The sequence below is a fragment of the Rhamphochromis longiceps genome, linkage group LG16, assembly GCF_057381845.1.
Source record: "Rhamphochromis longiceps isolate RC_006_pf linkage group LG16, R_longiceps_female_GT1.1, whole genome shotgun sequence".
In the NCBI taxonomy this organism is placed as follows: domain Eukaryota; kingdom Metazoa; phylum Chordata; class Actinopteri; order Cichliformes; family Cichlidae; genus Rhamphochromis; species Rhamphochromis longiceps.
The window spans coordinates 24,132,977-24,151,957 of NC_140572.1; the positions used below are offsets into that span (position 1 = coordinate 24,132,977).

Below are 18,981 nucleotides of genomic sequence, written 5' to 3' on the forward strand. Positions count from 1 at the left end.
TTAAGTGTATAAAGTTCAGTCCTGCTCTGAAGGCCCTTTTGATTAAAAAAAATAAAATGAACCAAAACACTGTTGACAGAAATCTGTTGACCCTAACCTCAATAAACCATCACCCGCGCTGACAACACTGACACACATTCCTGTCCAAGGGGAAATAAAAAACAGAAACAAACAAAAAATTATCCAAGGCACTGGACGGTACTGAATAGGAGATTTTTCAGTCCAAAAAACACATTTTTAAAAAGGCACAATGTACATCATTCTTGTCAGTGTCATGTTTTCACTGCTTGTCCTAAAATGTGTTTTTGACTTGTCATTTTGAATCTTTATGATATACACAATACACAATTTTTTCTTCATTTTAGATTCATATATTTGTTGACAGATTAAAAGAAAAACCCTTTTCACCCTACATAGAGGGGATCCTTGGCTTAGTTATAGAGTGAGAGACTGTTTTCGGGCATGATTAGGGTCCACTTAAACTATTGGAGAAAAGAGTCACTGCAAAGCAATGTAAAATTGTCATGAGTAATCACCTCTTAGCCCACTATGACAATATTTTTTAGTAGGTTTCTTCTATTTTAATTACTATTAAAATGATGTGAATCACATTTTGCCTTTGGTGTCCCTTTATCCAGTTCGACTTCTATAGGAGGCTTTGGATGTCTGTTCTGCACTGCATCACAAGATAAATCAGGGACTACCTCTAAGAAGAACAGAGTTCAATGCTGCGGAGACCTGATGAACCAATTGATCTTGTGCCCAAGACCTTAACCCTATAACACGTGTTATTTTTCCTTCCCATTGCTTTCCTATAGATAGTTGTCTCTGGAACTTACTAGTGTTAGCTTTAAATACCCAAAACTGTGTGTTTTGGTTGTGAAGACTTGGAGTGGTGAAAACATGTCAAACACAAAAGAGGCACTTGTCAGCAAAGTGCATCTTCATTGTTCATATACTCAGCCCAAACTTTCCTTCAGCTCATCTCTGTATAAAAATAAATTAAAAAAATCAGTGTGATAATTTATCTAAAAATAATTAAAAAAGAAAAAAAAAATCAGCATGGAAACTGCATATAGTATTTTTTGTCCTAGCTTGTTCCTCACACAGATTAGCTTTTTCTAAAGTGGTATTTTGTGCACTCAGACGAAGGACCAATGCTGGTATTTGTCAGAAGGGTTGCAAAGAGCCAGAGAAGGATGCTCGTGATGGGCACTCAGACACATGTTCCATCCAGGATTGTAGAATAACTGGTTCTATATGAAAATTTAAAAATGCATATATACACACACATATTACTTTAACAATGATATAATGCAGGGATTGTGAAATTAGTGTAGACTAAAAAGACTAAACTCACATCTTTCAGTTCCCATTTTTGCTCTGCTCCCACCACTGTCTTTTTGCCTTTGTACTGGCAGTCCTCCAGCTTCACAGCCCCCTCCGCCCCGTGCAAACACAGCTCCTTCTGAATGTTGTGTCTAATCTCGTGATGTGTGGAGTACTCGAAATACTACGGCATAGAAACAAATAATGTATTTTAAGTAAACCTGCTCAACTTGTCAAAAAGAGATAAAACAGACGTGTTCCCACTGACCTGGTTTCCTCCTAGACCATGACATGGGTACATGATCAGCTGTTTCCCACCCTCATTGTTCTCCCCAGCATCCAGACATGAGTCCTTGCCCACATTTTTCACCTACAGAGAAGAGGAGGGAAGGGGAAAGCAATGAGAGGAAACAAAATGAAAAACTAACATCCAGTGCAAGCTGTTCAAACAACTTTAGCCTCTAGAGTGCTTTCAGTGGTGTTAAATTGGAACTGCTCAGTACCCTCTGGAGATCCTAAGTGGAAACCCACAGTGGCTAGACAGTGTGCTGTGAGGTTTGAAAAGGAGAGCTGGTGGTCTGGTGTGTGATCTTACTGAGCCAAAGCGAAGTGGGTTGAGATCAGGCATGAAGACTTCTGGATAAACGTTCTGCAAATACCAGGAGAAGCTCTTGCACTGCAGCTTTTCACGGAGTTCCACACGTTTGGAGATATCGCCAAAAGCTCCCTGTTATAACAGAGAGGCAAAACTTTTTTTTAAACTGTCAAAGTACACTTCTGGCATATTTAATGCTACCTTGGTTTTGCTGCAACGCAACAATGCCCCAGACTGGGTTCTTATATTGTATTTAGCTTCTATTCCTGCTGTTAGATATCTGACAAAAACATTCCTCAGTATCAAAAAGCAGTATATTCAGTGAACATCTGACCTGATGCTAAAACCTAAGCCTTGTGTGAATCTCTGTCTGAAATTTCACACCAGCTAATAGTATAGATACTGCATTTTCACACTACATACTTTTATAAAATTACATTAAGGAAAAGACATTACTTCTTTATACAAAAACATAGTAATATTACTCTGTTTAAAATAAATCAAAATATTGCTGATTGTTATCATACTTGTTTTTCTTAAGTCAGCAGGTATATTTTGGTAGTATAATTACTCATTTGATAAATTAACTACAGACAAGTATTTGATCACTGCACTTTTTAAACTGGGAGTGGCGAGTGGAGAGTAATGACTCATTTCAAAGGATTTGCAGGCGCCTAACTCACCTAAATAATGAGGGCTTTACTATAATGACAAGGATGCTTCTCACACTAGTGCTTACTGATAGCAACTACAGTGGATTCTGTGATGCTGTTGACAAAGCCGTGTCTGTCTGAAGCCAGTGGGTGAGGGCTGGCCTGCTCTGTGAGGTGTCGCCCGGAGGGAAATGTTTATAGGACCTGTGGGACCACATGTTGGGAAACCCTGAGAGACAGTGTCATTTACCAGAGATGACTCCTTCTAGGCCTCTTTTTCCTCTGTTGGTTTTTACCCCCCAAAACGTGCCCCACATCCCCATAGCACCCACACACCCACAGCTTTTATGGAATATTTCAATTTACTCTGCAGTGGTTGCCCTGGTAAGAGAGGTATGTTTTTCTCTGCAGAGTATCTGAAGTTATTGATAAGCAGACATAATGCCTCTTCTATGCAAAACATTGGACAAGAGCTTTATGTGTTTTTGGGACAGTAATGAGCGGCCTTAAAACACTTAGATACAAGCAGATGGAAAAATTTCTGCTGTAGACCAATTTGCAAGTTGCTGCCATTTTTTAAAAAACAAACAGACAAGAAAATTCAAAGAATCACATAACAGAGTAGAATAGAATAGGACTTCAAATGCAAAATAAATAAATAAATATCAAATTCTGGAGGAAAATGCGAGCCTTTCACCAGGAGCAGAAACATCTGGATGAGCATGTTGATGCCATTCATGGAGATCCTAAAGACTGTTCCAGATCATGATTTTAAAATGTATTCAACTCTAAATACCAGTTGTCTGTTTTAAGGTTTGGGTGTCTACTAAACTAAAAGTAAAGTAATTCTAACATCTGGGGGGGGGGGGGGGGGGGGGGGGGGGGGGGGGAAGGGAGTAAGAAGCTATACGTACATCTTTTGCGATCTGCGCAGCTTGCTGGTTACGTCGGTAAAAGATCTCTTTGTAGTCATCCATCCAGACTTCAGCCAGTCTCACCTGATTGCGAGCAATCACTTGTGTGCCCTTAGGAAAGGTGTGTGGACTTTTGGTGCGGAAAACATGACCAACAATGGAACAAGGAATTATCTCCAACTGTCCTCCACACTGCCATACCTTCAAATTAATGATTGACAAAACAGACGCACACGCCCATGCAGCAGTTTGAATAACTGAATGGCTCCAAGGGTAAAAGATATTTGCACAAATAATGACAGCTTGGTAATACCTTACCCTAAAGGACATTTCGATATTCTCCCCACCCCAGATTTCCATTTCTTCATCATAGCTTCCGATACGGTAGAAATATTCTTTGGAGATGGAGAAGAGCCCACCAGCAAACGTGGGAGTCCTGTGGATGCATTTTGTTAAATGTTTAGAAGCTTCAAAAGAAGATTGGGTTTCAGATGAAGTCGATATCCAGTATACATGCACAACTTTGACTCACTTGATTGGATACGTTTCATCCTTCCTCCTTCGCTTCTCATGATCTGGTAGGCTCTCCCAACCAAATGAAAGACTCCAATCAAAGTTCCCCCGATTGTGATTCTGGCCATAAGGGGACGGTTTCATGAACTCAAAAGTATTGAGATCAATAGTAGTAATATCAGGACTCACTACTGCAGTGTAGTTTTCCGCTATCCTAGCCAGCAGAGGTTCCAGCCATCCATTAAAGCATTCACCTGTTAATACACCCACATAGGGAAATGCATCACTTACTACTTTCTCTGCAAAAAGCACTAAACTACTTTGTTTAGAACACAAATCCACATGAGAAATGGCTTTATAAAGGAGTAAGCAGTGTTTACAAATTGTGCGGGTGTGTGTTTAAGGGCGTGCAAACCAGTTTTTAAATGTGTGAGTAGTGTCAGTGGTGGTGACTAACAATGAGCATCCAGAAAGGTGAGTGTGTCACCGGTCGCCACGGAGGCACCCAGGAGCCGAGCAGTTATAAGTCCTTTTCTCTCTCGCTGGCGCATGACTCGTACAATGTTCAGCTGCTTCAAATAATCATCCAGCTTGTCCTTTAACTCATCTGAAAGCGTGGGATATCAATTAGACGTTAGAGTTGGAGATACAGAGATGCTTAATTTGATGAATACAAGATAAAAAGCAACACAAAATACTCCAAAATAAATCAAATAACAATAATTGCTTAACTGCTTACTAGTTAATCTCACAGATCCTAGCCCGAAAAAGAAGACTTAAACAGATTAAGAACAAATTTATGTTCCTTCCATGTTTAACTGGGCTGGCTTTCAAGAAATCTGCTGCACTGCAGGACTCAATCTGCCTGCTCACAGCAAATAGCTGAGCTTAGGTGTCAGCTGAACTTCATTCTTTGAAACCTCTGTCCTTTCCAGGATTACGTTTCCTTCCTACATCTGACCCATTTATAATGGTTAACTCTGACTCATCTCTAAGCTCAACCACTGCTAATTCCTCTTAGGAAAGTATTCACCGTGGGGCCCCTTGCTTCCTGTTGTTAACCCACATCAGGTACCACAAAAGAAGAAGCAGGGAGCTCCCCTCTGCATGTTTCATGGCACACAGTGAGTTGCCCACCCAACACGCTGCATGAAATTGAACCCAAAAGTTAGCAGGACAGTCATGAAGGAGCCCATTGAGGTTTTACCATCTACGCTGGCGTCATCCACCAGGATGATCTCTTTGAGGAGAATGGCGGGGGAGGTGTGAAGGACACTGTATACCGTCCTTAGCAGAGTGCTCCAGGCCTCATTGTGAAACACAATTATCACACTGGTGGTCGGCAAGGGGGGGCATCGCTTGAAGGTTTGCTCAATGCATCTGTACAAGGAGGGAAAAGAGCACAAAGATCTGACTATCCTGTACAGTTCCTGAGTGGCACAGTATAGTTATTACATCTCCAAGCTCTCCCCTGTGGGGAGTCCATTTCAGCTGTGACACTGCATGTGTGGCAACCTTTGAAATACCTGCCATATTAGAGTAGGACAAACTTTGTAATTCAGCCTAGGGAGATTGCCAGAACATGGACCGGCTTTATGCGTCTGCCTTGTATCGACTAAACTGACATGAGAAGCTCATGTGGATTTCCATGTGTTTGGATGTACTGCAACAAGCCAAGCAAAACGTTGCTTCTTCCTGAAATTTTAACCACAATAATTGGCCAGGCATGCTGAAACAAAGTCTCTCTCACAGTAATCATCTCTGTGGTTTCTGCCTGACATTTTCCCCAGTTACAAAAAACAGAAATTGAGAAAAATTTGTTGGGGTTAGATGGTCGCTGTTGCATTAAGAAAACTACTTTTAAAATAATTTATATGGGTATTTTTCAGAGTGCAACTATATTTTAGACAGAAAGAGTAGCATCAATACTGAATTCATATCCACAGGATAGTATAAATACTTGATTTTTTAAAAATAAAGTCAATGTTTGATCTAATATGTCCCTTAATAACACTATCTTTTAAAATTGTTATTTTACATAGGTTCATCAGAAGCCTGGAGAGTGTACACATACTCTGGTGGTCTTGTGTCTGCACCCAGGTCTCTGCTCAGAGAGATGTGGTCACTTGCATACAAGTTAAAGCAGTGTTTCTCTTCACCCCTCTCCTTCTCCTTTTGCTCATTGGGGCTCAGCGAGTCAGTGTTGAAAGGTTTCCCAGCAGCTCCGGGGGCAAGAGGGTTCTGGGGTGGCCGCTCCAGAGCTGGCCTGAGCTCAGCAGCAGTGTAGTGACCTGGCAGACAAGACGTGCCGTCTGCTTTCTCCTGATGACGTACAGGGGCTCTGATCTGCATCTTTGGCATTGCATCCCTGAAGTTATTGACAGCTCCCATCACCATTCCCAGCATGGCATCCCGCTTCACTGCCATTTCCTTCAGCCACGGGTCCTCCTGTTGGCTTTGGCTTCCGACTTCCCATTGTATGAAGAACACAAATGTGACAAAGACAAGAGCCACTATGAGAAGTTTCAGTGGGTGCAGGCGCCTTCGGAGTAGTCTGCGAAGAACTGGCATTCTTTTTGAATGTAGAGCAGGCTGGCTTTGGATTGAGATTCAGCTGTAACAAACAATAATATTCATAATCCGAACAATGATGAGTAAACAGCATTTATGTGGCTTCAGGATTTATGACATAAAGGGTTGAAGAAAAAAACAACACACACACACACACACACACACACACACACACACACAGAGAGAGAGAGAACATAATGAAATGTTCTCTGTGTGTGTGTGCTGCCTGCATACTTTAGGTATATTTTACCTTTTGGTAATAAAAAGGTAGGCGTGAAGCTTCCTGTGCTCCATTGAAAAATCACATATTTAAAACCGGCTGGTGAAATCAGCAAACAACCTCGGGTCTGGATTCCCTCAGCAAAAAAATACAACGCACCATGAATCGCTGACCAACAAGTTAAGGCTAACAACGTCCTTTAAACTGCTCTCTGAAAATTAAACAAACGCCATCTCGCTTTAGCTGGAAACCATCGCTTTCACGTCAAACAAAACTTTTCTTCCTGGAGAAGCCCAAAAAAAAAAAAAGTCAAAAGATTTGCTCAAAGATTGCCAGTGAACTTCCGTCTCGTTGGATCCAGGTGTGCTCCTCTCAGGTAAAAGGCTATGACGTACATGTGCGCTTGCGCAGAGAAAACTTCTGCGTATCAAAATAGTGCATCAGGACACAATCCACACCTGAAATAAAAACCAAAAAAAAAGGCCATTACGACAGAAGAAAACTCGCTAAAACCTTTAGAGATAAATAATTAAATAAATCAAAGATTTGACAATCACTGCTGAATGGAACATTTGGGCTATCGCGACAAACTATTATATAAATACGCTAAAGTGGTCTGGAGCTCCTCGAGAAATGTTTGAGACTCCTCTGCGCGGAGCTGCTTAAAGGTGTCATTAATAGGATTTGTTCTAGTGGTCATTCACTGGGACAGTTGCTGGGTTACAAATAACGGAGGAACGCGATATATCCCACCGCATCCAATCAAGTCTCTGAGAAACGCCGCATATTGGCCATAGAGCTTAAACTTATGAACTCAAGAGGAACGGACAACGCACATGGTACACAAAAATCTGGAAAAGTTACGCATCCCTCCCAGCGAAGACGCGAATAATTATTAAAAGCTTTCCGTATTCCGAATAAAAGTTGTTGGCTAAAAAGCTTAGAAACTCACCACCGCACACTGCAGCTTGTCTAATCCTTGAAATGTTCCACGTTTCCCACAACGGATTGTGTTCATAAAGAGTTGGATGCTTGCAGGAGTAAAGACGTGGATTCCGCCTGCAGGGAGCTTGCTCTGGTGCCCAGTTTGAAGTCTTTCTGCTTTTTGACTCGCACAGTGACTCCATCTGTAGTGACTGTGTTCTTCGCAGCTCGCTACCCACGGCAGGCAGCCAGTTTATTATGTCCATTAAAATGCTTACCGTGTGTCCTATTCTAGTCACGCTTGTAACTGTTTTTCTGTGTCAGCACCGGTGATGTAAACCGTCTAGTCATATTGTGTTTTCATTCTATTAGGCAGGTATCCATGCTTTCTGAACAATAAATCAAAGTTTGAAGGGGGATAAAAGCCAGGCCACAGCAACACCATATCTGAAATAACTTTATTTGGAGAAAAAGACAAAGACAGTTGTCTACATTTCTGTTTTACGCTTGAGAAAATAAGTCAGTAAATCACTATTGTTATCCAGTTATCATAGATTGTAACAGATGCAGAAGCACATTTACATCTTAATAAACTTCAAAGATACTTTCATACAGACTTCGTAAAGACTATAAACTGCAGGAGTTTTCTTTTTCTGTCTATGGGGGAAAAAAATCCCTTAAGTTGTGCTTGAATATCTTTACACTTTTTCCCACCCTCTCTTTTGATGGTCAGCTACCAACTATTTACATGGTCAGAAAACTTGACAGAAAATTCAAAACAATACATGTGGATTCAATCAAATAGTTACAGAAAATATTTCTCTATCACAAAAAATACAGGTCCAACACTAAGATCTCAGGGAGGCCCGAGCTTTGTCCAGGATGTCCTTTCTTATTCTTGGATAATTTGGATGAGCAGCCAGAACCTGTGAACAAAAATTAACAAGATTAACAGGACAGAAACATGTTGAAGATATAAACTATTAACATCCAAACATGTCTCACCTTATGACAGACGTCTATGGCATCGACATATCGCTTCGCTTTCAAGTAGTTAAAAGCAAGCTTGTACCCTGAAATAAAAATGGACATACATGTTAGAAATGTGAGCCTTTGAATCTTTGTCCTTAGTAACAGAGCTAGACGTGCGACTTTGACATACCAATAGTTGGGTTGGTTTGATTTCCATGTTTCCAAGCCATTTCATAGTTCAATGCAGCATCGCGGAATGACTGCTCTTTTTCCATTATATAGCCCCTATATTCATATGCTTTACTGCATGACTGGGGAAGAAAAAAATAAAATAAAATAACTGTGCAATTATAAATTTACTTAAGTCAGTTTCTGCATAACAAAGAAAAAAAGCACACAGAAAAACAGATATATATGTTAACTGCACTGTCCTCATTTCATATTTCAATAGTGACGACATTTTCAGGCTCACCTTGTTATGGGAGATGCATTTGTTTAGGAGTTCCAGGGCCATCTCGTACTTCCCTGAATGGATGTAGATGTCTGCCAGGAGTAGCCAGCTTTTCTCAAACTCATCTGCATCAGCAATGCTCCAACTCATCTTAGCTACACGTTTGAGCTGGTTCCTGGCACGAGGAGTTTGCTTTAGCATCATGTAAGCTGTTGCCATTGCCAACAAGGCTGGCACATGATCTTTCTGAATGGAAACCAGGAATATCGGTGAGACGAGATGAATCTGACAACACTGCACCACTATGCCACTTCTAATTGTTTGCACTCAAATTGTCAATGGCTTCATTTATAGTTCCATACAACAGATGACATGTATGGATGACAATCCATTAACATTAAGCAAATATTAAATGAATACTTAGTTGGATACAGTGTAATGTACAGTGTATGTGCACAAAAGAGAGCCTGGAGAAAGAGAAGGAAGAAAAGCTTCTACTTTGGCTATAACGTCTACGAGAGAGTCATGCTGGACCTAGAACTTACTTACCTCATTGTTGGCAATATCTGTGAAAACACTGAGGGCTTTCTCTATATTGGCCTTCTGTTTAGTCGCCATAAGGCAGTAGTTCTCCAGGATGCGGAGCTGTACGTGTCCACTCTGAGTCTGAGGCTTTAACTCCTTCAGCAGCTTCTCAGCTGTCCTCACAGCAAGCTGCTCTGACTCCTGCTTCTCTGTAGAGTTCCTGGAGAGCGACACCAAGCAAATGCAAATCTGTTATAACAGAAGCTTACACTGCATAGTCTAGTATTTCTTCCCTTATGTATTACATTTTCTTAATTAAGACCACTTACCCAATTTCACCATCTAATGTCTCAAATAGCTCTCCTCCAACCGTGTCATTGTCAGGGTTTAGGTAGATTTCAATCATGTTATATACAGCATTTTGGCCCCAATCATTGTCTTTTCGTGCCTTATTAAAGTGTCGCAGAGCATCATTAGGTTGTCCTGTGTACCTGACCAAAAAGCACAAGTTTAGTCATTGAGTTTGACACAAATGTTCCTGTAATCTCTGGAAGACACTGTTGTAACTTACCAAAGATGAAGTCCTCTGCAGTAGTTAAACCCAGGGTCAAATCGAGACCTTGAAGAATGTTTTTCTGCCATATCAAGAAATCTGAAGGCGTCTTCCAGCTTCCCAGCCCTTCTCATCAATTCAATAAGACGTGACAGAATGTGGTAGTTGTCTGAAAACAACACATGCAAGATATTATGGCTTCCATTTAGACAATGCCAAATCACATTTGATTAAAAAAAAAAAAAAGAGAAAGATGGCCCTGTTATACCTGGTGTGCGTTCAAGCAGTTGCTGAAAATGGAAAACTGCTTTCTCCTTGTTCTCCTTCCTAAGCATAATGTCTGCCAACATCTAAGGACAAACATATTTAAGACACAGGTTGTTATTTATGGTTCAGAAAAAGGTTATGGTCAAAACTGTAGTGGCAAACGATCAGAACAAACCAGAGTCGCATCTTCATTAAATTGGTCATTCTTCAAAATGACGCTGCACTGCTCCTGGCATGCATCAGTCTCACCTAAAGTAAGGTACAAGCATGCCAACTCCAGCATCACCTAAGAACAGGGGAAACATTCTAATAATGAAGTCGATGTACCAACCTTACTGGTACAGTAATGACTATATACTGTAATGAGTCATTTCGCCTAGATAAACCTACCAACAACTAAGATCACAATTTAAAATTTTAAAACACTTGGGCAAGACTCAAAAGGACACCAGTGCTTGTTACCCACAGCTGCAGTAAGTACACAGAACGTTTTTGATTCAGCTGCACTGACCTTGCGATCTGTCTCACAATACACAAGAGCCTCTTTGTAGAATTTGACTGCTCTCTCATAGCCCCTCTGACTTGTGTAGTGTTTGGCGATCTCAGCACAGATCTCAGCAGCAAGTTGCTTCTGCATGGGGACAGCATCAGGCTGCTCCAACTGCATGCGTTTCAGCACTTTGGCCTGTACATCCCGAGCCTATGAACAGAACATCATCATTATGGAAATAACATCAATCAGCATCATCATTATTATTCGAAAAAAAAGAGACAAGTCTTACAATGGTTAAGATGTTTTTGTGTGTAAAGAGGACCAAGAGAAAGCCAAATGCCTGGGCCTACTTACTCTTTGTAGTGAAAGTATAGACTCCTCTGTTTTCTCAACTTTGTTTTGGACTTTGGCTAACAGGACCAGATAACGGCAGTCGTCTGAGAGCACAGGTAGTTGATTCACTGTGTGTAAAAAATGCATAATGAAAATGGCAACAATTAGTAAAAGCATTTTCAAAAAACCAACAGAGAAATGTTTTGATTTGTTCTATAAAATCTAAGCAGTGTGGAATTTCCACAATCAACACTACCTGTATCGTCATGGCTATGGACAAAATATAATCATGACTAGGCTCTCTTGTTTATTTCACTGTTAACGTCAAGACTTCACTGTATATAAAATAGTGTGACGTCTTAAGCACCTTGTTCATGGGCCAGAGCATCATGCAGGACCCTTTCACAGCGCTCATATTGCTTCATTTTCATCAGCAGCTCTGCCAGGTCATAACGCAGGAAGTTCTGTTGCTCAGTCTTCAGGGCCTCTTCATAGTAATTTATTGCCTGTGTAAAAGCAGACTAGAGTCAACAAAAGACTGTCTCCACTTGACTTGTATTTTATCTTTTAAATAAGTTTATGACACAAACCTTGATGTAGTGATGAGTCTTCACCAGAGCCTTTCCTATCTTGCTGGCTAAAGCACCATCTTTAGGGTTCTTCTTCAGCGCTTGCTCGTAAGCCTCAATTGCTTTCTGCGGCTGAGGATAAACACACATGCAGATAAGCAGTGTTGCTTTAAGTTTTTGTAAATATTAGAAACGGCTATAAACACGTGGTAAACACTTTAGAAGCTGTTGCATGAGTAAGAGCTGTTAAAGGAAACTGAATCAAGAAACAATTTCTGATAGCCAGGTTGGGAATCTGCATTTTAACCTTCAATGATGTCATCTCACTTATCAACATAACCAAAATATGTGTAACACAAGTAATCATAGCAGGATTAAGCTGCCACCTATAAAATTATGTAGGTTACTAATCAGTTGAGCAGAGGATTAACCTGTCACTAGGATAGTCTGTTCTTTTCCTTTGTCTACCTTTAATGAAGAACTTTATGAAGAGACCAGCTGTTGTTGTTTAACTTTAAATGATAAGTGAGAGTTACGCTGCTGTTGTTAATCAGTGGTTAGTGTGTGATAATGGAGAACATGTCCTTGAAGACATTATAACACACTGAATTCAGCTGCTATTTGATGGAGGTGCGTGTGAGCTTGCAAATATCCGGTGCACCATATTCACGTTAAAAACAGTAGGGAGATGATTAGATGACTTTCTATGCTGCCAGTGATCCCTAGTGAATGTACATGAATCATGTGGTCTGAAAATACTTGATAAATTATTATGAAATTTGAGCATTACAAAAATGAGAATTACATTTCCTTTCCAGCAACAGGGATGACTATTTAGGATGACTATTTACACCCCCTCAGCCTCTGAGTCAGTTCCCTGTTTAAGTATTTAAAGATGTGATGTCCTGTGATTTTAATAATGTTATTCAAACTGTACACAATATTGTTCAAGGGATAAACTCTTGGTTCAGTAGCTCATTTCATGAGACGTGGCCTTTCCTAAACCACCTTAAAGTGGCTACCAAGCAAGGCTTTTAGGTTTTATAGCTTTAGCAATGAAGCTTTAGTAAAACTATGTTTCATCATTATGCTCAAAACTGCACAGCAAGTGCACAATCAGCCTTTTTGTTATTCTTGTTGTTCTCGAATACCTCGATTACATTAAGAACAAGCATTTTAAAGCCAAACTTGAGTTGGTTGTTATATTGTCCAAAAGACACAGATGAAACACATCTTGCACTTACTTCTTGAATCTTCATGTAGGCATCACCAAGTAAGACATACGTGTGAGAGCTGGGCAGCTTTTCTATCATTTCTCTGGAGAAAAAATAGAGGTATCATATCACATATGGCGTGCTTCATTATGCAGACAGATGTCTGTGCTGGTCTGTGATTCAGTCACACTTTACTAAGTCTCAGCTGTCAATAATAAGTATCATCTGAGACCAGTTTCAAGACTTGAGGAAACTGCTCATTTCCTTTCAGCTGAATGGCTTTGGTTGCCTTTATTTCATTTAGTTTAATCTTGTGATGTTATAAATTGTACTACAGACTTAACTTGATGACAGGTAGCAGCTGTTTTCGGAAGATATTACAAGGTTATGTCATCAATCAACTTAAACTACTTCAACTATTTCTCTTTAAAAATTCACATTGTGTTTCAGATAGTATGTGTCTTCATATATTAAACTAATGCCTAATATTTCTGTATTTTGCTCACTGGAGTCCAGATTTAGTGCTCACCTGTAACAGCTTGCATACAGGCGTTTCTCTTTTCTGTGGTTCAGATATATGTCTGCCATTTTCTCCTTAGCTTGGATGTAATAGGGCTGCTCCGGGGTAATATTTCTGAGCATACTCAGTGCCAGTTCTGTGTCACCACGCAGCAAAGCCAGGTCCGCATTAGCAATAGTGACTCGTAGCTCCTCAGGTGTTCCTGAAAACTCATTGATGGCATCCTGCATCACTTTTGCTGCTTCATGCTGAAATATGAAATCCATTCATGAGCTTATACTGAATTCTTCCATTTTTTGGTGTATGTTGAAACCCAAAGTAAGTGCACCAGCTTTGACTAGCCAGTCAAAATACACTATTTTACCTGTTCTTCATTGAGCCAAAGGGCCTCAGCTAATTCCAAGAAGACAGAGACACAGTCCGCAGAGCTCAGTTCTGACTTCTTGTTTTTGGACTTGGACGAGGATCCAGCTCTGCGGACACCTGGAAGATTCATGGCTATCTGCAATGTCTGAATAGCCTCAGTAAGCTCACCTGTTTTCTTCTTAGTCTGAGCTTTGATCAGGTGATACAGTGGGTGGTCTCGAATCTGGAATTGGAAAAAATTCAAGACTCCTTACTGTCATTATGCATGCATAAAAAAAATCAAGGCAATACTTCAACACTTCATATCCTATGACTGCTAGTGACAACGGCTTGCTTCATAAATATATAAGTTATTATAAAAATAGAACATTAATTATCTGGCAGCGGGTCAAATAAGCCATTGAAACAGTGTATTATACAGATTTAGCTGCAAATAAAACTGTGGTGTTGATGGTGATTTTACCTCAAAGTTATGGCTGAGGCAGAGTTCAAGGGACTGAGAGCACAGCCTCACGTTACCCTGCAGTAGATGGATCTGTGCCATTAACAGATGAGCATCTGCATGAGAAGGACACTGGTCCAGGCAGTGTTGTAAAGTACTCTGAGCAGCATCAATGTCCCCTGAATGAACACAGAAGCAATGTAATTTAAAAAGCTATCTAAGAAAAGTAAACACAAATCTTTTAACTGCGGTACTCACCTGACTGATATTTAACTGTGGCAAGCAAGAACACTGCTTGAAGGAGACCTGGCACAATTTTTACTACTTTATCCAACACAGTAGCACAGTGCTGGAGCTGAGGAGCAGCAGGTTGGCCTGGAGCAGGAGGCTTTGGCAAAAAAATAAAAAGTTTGTTTTTAAATGTATTGTTTTTTTTTTAAATTTTAAGCCTCATTATTATATTCTTAGAATCCATATCTGTACCCATGTATCTATTTTGGGAATGCACAAACTTGAGGCAAAGAATTCACATAAACATTTGTAGGACACACAAACATCCTGTCCCTTATGATTCTTCCAGCTGTACCTTGGCAGGGCAGAGGGCAAGATATTCTTTGACAATCTCCAACAGGAAGTCAGGATTCAGTTTCTCTAGGTACTCTACTCCAAGAGGCAGCCCATGTAAGGAGGAGAAGTGTGCATCCACTGCATCATTCAGCAAGTTGGTGACCTCTTCCTGTGACCGGTGGCGTTTCATTGCCAGCACAGCACGTAGGTATAATAATTCCTTTAACACATATATATTTTTTAAAGAACGAAAGAGAAATAGATATAAATGAACAGAAAGTACTGCAAAAAACTGACAAGAGTACAAGATGAATAAGAGGCATCACTGTGAAATTAAACAGTCACTCTGGAAAACAGTGAAAAGTCACTGAAAGACCCAATGAAGCCGCCGTTGCTTATCCTGCCAGAAGCCAAAACATTTGACCAGAATTTGCGTATTCCTGCAGAAAAAAATCCTACCGCTGATTTTCCAATAGATTGTTGAAACTCTGTCAGAAATTCCAACTGTTGTTCTGCATCTTCAAGATTTCCCTCTATCAGCTGGCAATGAATCATACCTAATTAAGGGGAAAAAAGTTATTTCCAAAGATATTTTTGAAATCTGTGACATACTGATCCAAATTAACATACAGAAAAATAATCTGAACACATTACCAGTCAAAGCAGAAACACTACTGTGATCCCTGTTGGTAAAAGGAGTCTTATACCACTTCATTGCCTCCTTGATTCTGCCCTGAAGCACCATCTGGTAGCCCAGCTCTGTGGCTAAGTCAGAATCCCCTTGTGCCAGAGAAAAGGCTCTTTCCACCATTCTGAAAGTCTGCTCAATCACTTTCTCATTTCGTCCACACTGTAATGATAATAATTAAAGAACAAGCCAACAAAGTGCTGTAATTCAATTAAATTATACCATTGTGATTTTAGAAAGAACACTGAAAGTTGTCTTACGACCCGAGTGAAGGCCAGAGACATTTGGTAAAAAAGCTCAGGGTTGCGTGGCTCCAAAATCTCCAAGCTACTGATGAGGTTTGAAAGATGCTTTACTGACTGGGGACATAAAAACAATTTATACAAACTAATGAAAACAAATAGTTTATCTGTATTTGTGTCCAATTTCTGCAATATGAAATGAAAGTATGAATGTGTGAAAATGTGTAAGTTCTACCTCGATAATATTGCCGTCTCGGCATAAAGAATGCAGGGCTAACATCCGAAGTGCCTCCAGGTTATTTTTATCTTTCTGTAAAAGCCTGAAACATGACACAAGGAGATGTGAATAAAGTCCATCTCCTACACTTAATAAGGTTGGACTTCTTTTATTCGTAGTAATAGAATATCTGATACTGCTGCAGTAGTGTGTTGAGCTCCCAGGCAAATAACATTAAAGATAAAAAGACTTGTGAAGGCGTTTGAAGGATGTAATGAATACTGTTTGCTGCCTGCACCCCTCCCATTTCATAACATCACAGTTAAGGCACCACAGAGGCTCAGAACATGGTGCAACCTGAGAAATCACTCTTCCTCCTGTTCTGTAAACCTGAACCGCAACTCCTTGGAATTGTATGTCTTTCCAACACTTTGGCTCAAAGGACTTTTTATACTATGTGCCACTTGCTAAAGTCCAGGGGGGGTGGGGAGTGGGGGGCAAGCACAAACAATGGCTTAGTCAGTGTGCACTGGTTTGAGGCATCACGTTGGTGTTTCATTTGCACTTGAATGCTGAGCCATTTGTAAAGGCAAACTGTGTTTTCTTATATGCCTGGTGATTATAAATTTTATTGCACTTCCTGATCTTACAGAGATAATACCATTTTTTTTTAAGAAAAAGAAAAGAAATGAGCAGAAATAAGCTTGCAAAACAAAATGAAAGACTATTCCTACATTTGATTTGGGAGAAAGCTCTGAACTAGCTTAATCACCTGTGTGCTACATCTATGGTTTGGTCCCAGTCTTGTAGGCTCAGCAGCAGTTTCATTTTCTTGGTGAGAGCAGGTAAAAACACAGGGAAGCTCACAATCACTTGGTTAATGATCTCCAATGCTCCAGAGTAGATCTGGTGATATTCACAGTATTGTGCCTGGGATACATGAAGCATCACTGAGTGGTTAAAATCACTAGAATCATTACTAATGAGTAATCACAAACAACAATCTGTCAAATGAATAACTAAAATAATGATACAATAAGTAATGTTAGATTTACAGGGCCTGTAAGAACAACTAGAGAAACAATAACATGCTAACATATGTAGCTGTGGTTAAGGAAGACTATGTAATGTGGATCTGTATTTCCCATGTCACCTTTCCCATCATGGCGAAAACATCTGCTCTCTCTTTCAGTCCCTCATCAAAGTATTTCCCAGCCTTTCTGGCGTAGGCATCTTTACCAGATGTCACATCTATCCAGGCTTTGAGGATTAATCCCTAAAGAATACGTATCAGTCCACATTTGACAAACGTGCAAACACTTATCAGGCTTAAATGTTTTATAAAAATTGAAGAGTAATGCTGATTTCTCAAACTGAAACAATAACTAAATAAATAGATATGTCGATCTCACCTCTTTCGAGCCATTGGAAAGTTTGATCATTCTCTCTGTGTACTCTCTTGCCTTATCATTTCGCCCTAATAGCCAAAGAAAGGTGCCAGCATAGTACAGACTCTTGGGAGGTGCACTTTTACGATCCTCTTTTACCTTAGCATCAAGTTCTTGAATAACTTCTCTGTCTGGGAACACAAAGAGACACATAAGACTGGAAGCACTTGTTGGCAATCCATTTCCACAAGAATCCATGGAAAAATAAATGGATGGTGTGAAAATGTTGTCTTACCTGGGTTTGTCTTTTTTTTCTCTGCATATACAAGAGCCATTAATGTGCAGAGAGAGAGCTCTCGATGATCTCTTATAGTGTCCAGTTCTACCTTAGCTTCTTGAATTTGATCTGTAAACAAATAATGACAGAAATGCACTAATGAGAGGCAACAAATCCGACCTGAAAACGTTTAATTAGATTTTTTTCGAGCTTACCTTGCATGAGGTTACCGTATGCGTGAAAGAAAGTATAGACAGCATCATTGCTGTACTTCTTTTGAGCAGCCGCTGCAGCGTTCACCGCGTGATTGAAATACTTCTCATAGCAATAGTACTTAATCAGAGCCTGTGGAAAAGCATACGGAGGACACCGTGGTGTCAGCAAAAGCGGTTTGTAAACCATTTTCCAACTAGCAGACCAAATATCAAATGCTAACTAAAATAGATAGCTCCTCTGTTAGCTAGTAAGCGCAACGGCATTAAACGTTAGCCGGTGCAAATGCTGTTATCACTGTTGAACTTTTTGGACAGAGATATACGTCAACCACACGTTATACATGTTACTTATGTTTCGTATCTTAGCTTAAATACGCCATTGACTTTCATTTGAAGCCTTGGACGGTGTAGCATTTATCGAATTTGCTTACCAGGGTTGTCTCTTCATCCTCCATGTTCGCTTCAAGTGGCAACAGTAACAGACTTCAGTATATCAGTTGGAAATGATCGGGAACTACACTTTATTTTAGGGTAAAAAGGATGTTATTGTACTGTTAGTTTGGGTTTTCGCCATCTTGCACTAACGCATTTACTGTTGCCTGGTAACTTAGGAGCGTGGCGAAATGAAAGTTAATTAATCCCTACTTTATTTCTGCCAGGCATTATTTTAGTCCACAGCTTCTTGTTTTTCCTTAGCATTCTAAAGTAAGAAACAGATCAAAAGCCTTACATTGTTCATATCCATTTTGCAATTTAAAAAGTATTTTTAAGAAAAGTCTTTCGGGCGACGACTGGCAAAGTACCAAAGGTATCTAGGGCGTGTATGAAGCCTTACAGACAATACTCGGGGTAATGAAAACACACTGTTAACGCCATTTTCACGTTTTGGACTCGGTATTTCCCCTTTTGTATCTCAAGGTGGCGCAATCGTCCCTTTTATAAAAAGTGATCTATTCTGCTGCC

General features: G+C 40.1%; 2 protein-coding genes across 2 annotated transcripts; both read right to left on the bottom strand.

Moving 5' to 3' along the window:
• Nucleotides 1–114: 114 nt before the first annotated feature.
• Nucleotides 115–7,891, bottom strand: galnt3 (UDP-N-acetyl-alpha-D-galactosamine:polypeptide N-acetylgalactosaminyltransferase 3 (GalNAc-T3)). Its single transcript, XM_085384229.1, has 12 exons — nucleotides 7,748–7,891; nucleotides 6,826–7,253; nucleotides 6,079–6,618; nucleotides 5,212–5,384; nucleotides 4,462–4,611; nucleotides 4,024–4,258; nucleotides 3,810–3,927; nucleotides 3,492–3,692; nucleotides 1,925–2,056; nucleotides 1,598–1,699; nucleotides 1,361–1,513; nucleotides 115–1,256 (listed from the first exon to the last, which is right to left on the bottom strand). The coding sequence occupies exons 3-12, from the start codon at nucleotides 6,573–6,575 to the stop codon at nucleotides 1,143–1,145; spliced, it is 1,875 nt and encodes a 624-aa protein (XP_085240355.1). The 5' UTR covers nucleotides 6,576–6,618; nucleotides 6,826–7,253; nucleotides 7,748–7,891; the 3' UTR covers nucleotides 115–1,142.
• Nucleotides 7,892–8,162: 271 nt separating this feature from the next.
• On the bottom strand, nucleotides 8,163–18,639 carry ttc21b (tetratricopeptide repeat domain 21B). Its single transcript, XM_085385040.1, has 29 exons — nucleotides 18,450–18,639; nucleotides 18,019–18,148; nucleotides 17,822–17,932; nucleotides 17,551–17,717; nucleotides 17,292–17,414; nucleotides 16,911–17,068; nucleotides 16,157–16,241; nucleotides 15,940–16,038; nucleotides 15,646–15,841; nucleotides 15,451–15,548; nucleotides 15,011–15,211; nucleotides 14,683–14,812; nucleotides 14,446–14,603; nucleotides 13,981–14,205; nucleotides 13,626–13,864; nucleotides 13,127–13,199; nucleotides 11,904–12,014; nucleotides 11,681–11,819; nucleotides 11,335–11,441; nucleotides 10,999–11,187; nucleotides 10,663–10,773; nucleotides 10,489–10,570; nucleotides 10,239–10,389; nucleotides 9,997–10,158; nucleotides 9,692–9,887; nucleotides 9,164–9,388; nucleotides 8,882–9,002; nucleotides 8,725–8,792; nucleotides 8,163–8,645 (listed from the first exon to the last, which is right to left on the bottom strand). The coding sequence occupies exons 1-29, from the start codon at nucleotides 18,471–18,473 to the stop codon at nucleotides 8,568–8,570; spliced, it is 3,957 nt and encodes a 1,318-aa protein (XP_085241166.1). The 5' UTR covers nucleotides 18,474–18,639; the 3' UTR covers nucleotides 8,163–8,567.
• Nucleotides 18,640–18,981: the final 342 nt, after the last annotated feature.